Here is a 4,459-nt window from a genome sequence, read left to right on the forward strand (position 1 = left end):
CTTTTATGCCTCCATCTATTAAAAAAAAACATAAAATTCATCCCTTTATAGCTACATTTAATGTTGTGGATTATGTCGTTCTCAAATAATTTTATGACTTATGTTACAGAAGCTGTGAACAGATTACAGATCCATTACCAGCCTTTCGTTTAGTTCCTCTCGAATGAAGTCAATTTATTCAGACGATAAACGTCCAAACCGATGTTATTAATTATGTCGCTTTGTAGAAGCCAATGTTCTGTTTTCCTATTTAAGCTTAGACAAAAATTTATAAAATTTAATGTGGCCTAGGGCTTTCCTACACCACATGCACCAAATTCGGATATGTTGTAGACCCTGGTCTGAAGTTTGTTGCTGTGACTTTTCTAAGCGATCCGAGTACGGGTACTTCCGTAGTACCGGGTCTCAAAGTGGCCTTTTTTCCCATAGACTCCCATTATAAACTTTGGAGGTTTATAACTCGGCAAACTCGGCCAGCTCCTTTAGGGAGATACTCTGAACAAAGTTTTAAATTGGTGTACCGACTGGCCTTTCGGTTGTCCCGCAGCCCCGCCCCCAAAATATGCAAAATCAAAAAACTTTTTACAACATGGACATGTGACATATCAAAACACTCAGCCTAATGAGGGAAACTTCCTCAGGAGTATTCGAATGACGCCACATGCTCGTCTCCACTTGCCTCCAAATGTTTTGGCACCCTATCTTTCTGTCCACTCGCCTCCAAAAAGCACCTGCCTTTGCGAATAATTGCCTCGTCAAAGCCAACATCAAAGTTTGTCGCGACGAACTTTACAAATCTAGTTATTAATGAATTATTAATCATTAGTTATCATTATGTGTTATTATTATTATTATTATTATTATTATTATTATTATTATTATTATTATTATTATGCATGACTGTTGGCAATAAAACTGTGAATATTTGCTGGTCTGACAAGTCTTAACAAGCGACTTAAGCCTTCAGTACAACCTTTTATATAATACCGAATGACTCGAATACTCGAATGTCACGGTTTTAAGTCAAAGTTAGCTAATATGACATCACACCAACTTCTTTGCCACAGTGTATAAAAAAGATTAACATCAGAGACGATTTTCATAATCAAGCCACATTCTTTACACCCTGGTGTGTTCATGCATGTTCTTATAGAGGGTGTGCTGTTATAGGAAAATAATCAACAACCGTGTGGAATAACGGTGTGTCTTTAGTGGAAAGAAAACAGGTTCAGTGTTGTAACACAAGCTCGGTTCCTTCGACTAGGTTCTACAAAAATGTTCAGCAAACTAAAAGAACTTCAGACCTTTAGATGTTACCTGAACTTTACGTTTAGGTTCAGCAGAGGGAGCCAGCTCTGTGTGTTGATGACTGGAGTGAAGTGGATACCAGAGTTATGGTATATGTACCTGTGTGTGTGTGTGTGTGTGTGTGTGTGTGTGTGTGTGTGTGTAAGGTCAGCAGACCTCTGGGATATTCCATATAAAGAAGCCTGGGGCCAACATGTTCCATTTTTTCTTCAGATCCCAAGCTTAGCTTTATTTAAAGCACTAGACTTATTTAAAACCACATTACAAACAAAACTCTACAACTTAGTGTTTTAAAAAAGTTTGATAACACAAGCATAACACCATACTCACATTGAAAAACAATATTAATACAAATTATGATCAGATGTTCGTTTTGCAGACCTTCGGAAATCACAAGCAGAACATCATACAGGCAACTGGGCTTTTTTAAGAATACAACCTTTAGGCCATGCTGTTATAGGAAAGTAATCAGCGATGGATGTGGATTTACCGTCATCACCTCGAAGGTGATTGCTTCTGAAAATTGTGTCTGAAAACTTGAAACTCCTTAGAAAACAGCCAGATAAACGTGTCCTCTTTAATTCTCTTCTATCAGCGCAATTACGCTGAAAAAAAAAACTATCAACGACAAAGAAATCCCAACGTACAAGAGCAACTTTTCTAACAAAAAAATATAGTTGAAAGACTTGGTTAAAATTTTTGTTCAGGGTTAAAATGTCATTCCGTCTTGCTCAGAATGTTTCCTCATCCTTGGCATGAAAGATCTCTGGGCTGGTGTGTAAGTTCAGAACAGTCGTCCTTTTGAGAATTTAATTGTAGATCGATTGAAGAAAAAAACTAGTTGGTGGATTGGTGGGCTTTAAGAATACAGAAGAATAGGACTAATTGGACCAACCAGGAATGAAATAGCAAATGTCTGTCCTTAGTTACCTGATTAACACTGTAATTATAATCATAAACTGTATGTAATCATAAACAAAACAGAAATCTTCTAGATCTCTTGATGATGCATTAAACATTCATGGCTATATACTACATTTAAATGGATCTTTGAGTATTACATCTCATTCCAGGAGCCTTGGCTTTCTATGCTAAGTGACTGTGACTATATTCCCTTGTTTGTCCTGATCTTCAGCTGCTTTCTGATTCTGGCTAGAGCTCTTACTCCTGCTGCCGTCCCCATACGCTTTGCCGCCATCCGTACACGGGGAAATAAAACATCCGCACAGCAGGCTTAAAAAGGCCCGTCGCATCTCCCTGCTAGCCAGAGTGTAGATCACCGGGTTCATAGCCGAGTTTATCGTGGCCAAAGCAATGAACCAGTTAGCTTTGAGCAGGACTGGGCACTGCCTTTGCTTGCAGGCCACATCAGTGAGCATGAGAATAAAGAGGGGCATCCAGCATGCGATGAAGACCCCGACAACGATGACGACCGTCCGCAGTAGAGCCATGGAGTGCTCGGAGTTGCTGTGCTTCATCACCTTACGACTGCTGGACTTCACCAGGATGTAAATGCGAGTGTAGAGTACACAAATAGCCAGCAGCAAAGCCGTGAAGATGCTGATGCAGAACGCCACGTACTTCTTTGTGTAGAGTGGTAAAATGACTGAGCAGTCTGGAAGGTTTTCCAGGCAGTTCCAGCCCAGGATGGGCAACACTCCGAGAGCCACAGCAATCAGCCAGCATGTTCCTATGAGCAGAAACACTCTGTAATTCTTAGTAGCGTCATAAGGCCTCATTTTGATCATGGTTAGATGCCTTTCGATGGCAATAGCCAGCAGACTGAAGATGGATGCTCCCAGCGCTACGAACATACTCCCCTCACGGATGAACCACTCTTCTGTTGAAAGGTGCAGAGTTCTTTCTCCAGACATCAGCAGATTTACAGTGTATGTCACACCGGCAAGTAAATCACACAGCGCAAGATTCCCAATGAAAAAGTACATGCGGTTGTGGAATCTGTGGTTTTTCCATATCGCTATCAGAACTATCAAATTTTCCAGGACTATGAAGCTGCTTATAACCAGAAACACCACCTTCTCAGGACCCAAATCAACCCCACTGGTGCTGTTCCTATTTTTCAGCTTTCCCGTGTAATTGTAGTGCTTGTGTATGTCTGGATTTATCATTGCTCCAGCAGGGGGCAGTATTAGTACAGAAAAGAACGCAAGATTGAGACCGGGTGCTCCCGGTGAGAGAGGTTTCCAGTTGGGTTTACAGAACGATGGAGGGACGTTTGGAGATCCTAGTGCATTCCTTGATCTTAGAAGATAAGCAGGTGGTAGAAAATCTTTCCCTGATTGATAGAGAAACACTTTCTTACATATTTGCAATCAAGAAAATGAAGATTTAACACTACACTCATGTCTTTTAGTACATGGCTGAGATCCTGACATTGTTTAAAAACTATGTTTATGGCATGTATTATACACTATATAGTTTTAAATAGTTATATTTATATAGTATTGTATTTTCCTTATCAATGCGTTCAGGAATCATGGCCATAGGTTCAGGTAGTGAATAATAGAAGAGTAAACAAACTAAACTAAATTCTTTTTACTCTCTTTGAAAAACTTCAGTTTACAGAACAATCATCTACAATCATCTACAATCATCAACAGAATTCAGATCACCATCACTTACCATCAAACCTTTTCTAATCCCAGAGAAATCTGCCCCAGTCTTCTACGTATTCCAACAGAGCGTGAAGACTCTTAACTTCATCCTGCTGTGGAATTAAACCTCTTCATTGCACATGCTTACACTGCACAAATGGTGTAATGGAGTTGCCAGGTTTCCATTTACTGACCCCCACATCAGCGTGTGTTCTTAACTTCAGCTTATGCGATGCACTTTCCGTCTTCAGCCACTTCATGTAGAAGCTGTGTTAAAGATATGAAGTTACAGACACACAGCTCACTAAAGAGGATGTAAGTAGGAGGGACCTCAACATACAAGGAGGGATCTGTGGAGGTTCGATTAGTGCTGCAATTCCTCGTCTCTGTCGTTTCCCTTGGAGTTTAAGATCCAGCCGAGCGCAAACGGAATCCACGCTGTAACATGCAACGTGCCATTTATCGCTGCTTTTTATATCCTTTGAATTATTCATATTGTTGTGAGGGAGCATGAAAAGAGCATGATCGTTTCAGAG

General features: G+C 40.3%; 1 protein-coding gene across 1 annotated transcript; it reads right to left on the reverse strand.

Moving 5' to 3' along the window:
- Positions 1-1,585: 1,585 nt before the first annotated feature.
- LOC132859895 (sphingosine 1-phosphate receptor 3) lies at positions 1,586-4,178 on the reverse strand. The gene is made up of 2 exons (XM_060890864.1): positions 3,952-4,178; positions 1,586-3,604 (listed from the first exon to the last, which is right to left on the reverse strand). The coding sequence occupies exon 2, from the start codon at positions 3,435-3,437 to the stop codon at positions 2,400-2,402; it is 1,038 nt and encodes a 345-aa protein (XP_060746847.1). The 5' UTR covers positions 3,438-3,604; positions 3,952-4,178; the 3' UTR covers positions 1,586-2,399.
- Positions 4,179-4,459: the final 281 nt, after the last annotated feature.

The sequence above is a fragment of the Tachysurus vachellii genome, chromosome 17, assembly GCF_030014155.1.
Source record: "Tachysurus vachellii isolate PV-2020 chromosome 17, HZAU_Pvac_v1, whole genome shotgun sequence".
In the NCBI taxonomy this organism is placed as follows: domain Eukaryota; kingdom Metazoa; phylum Chordata; class Actinopteri; order Siluriformes; family Bagridae; genus Tachysurus; species Tachysurus vachellii.

Excerpts from the sequence above, each read along its gene's own strand:
- LOC132859895 (XM_060890864.1), bottom strand. The coding sequence starts at position 3,437 with ATGATAAATCCAGACATACACAAGCACTACAATTACACGGGAAAGCTG.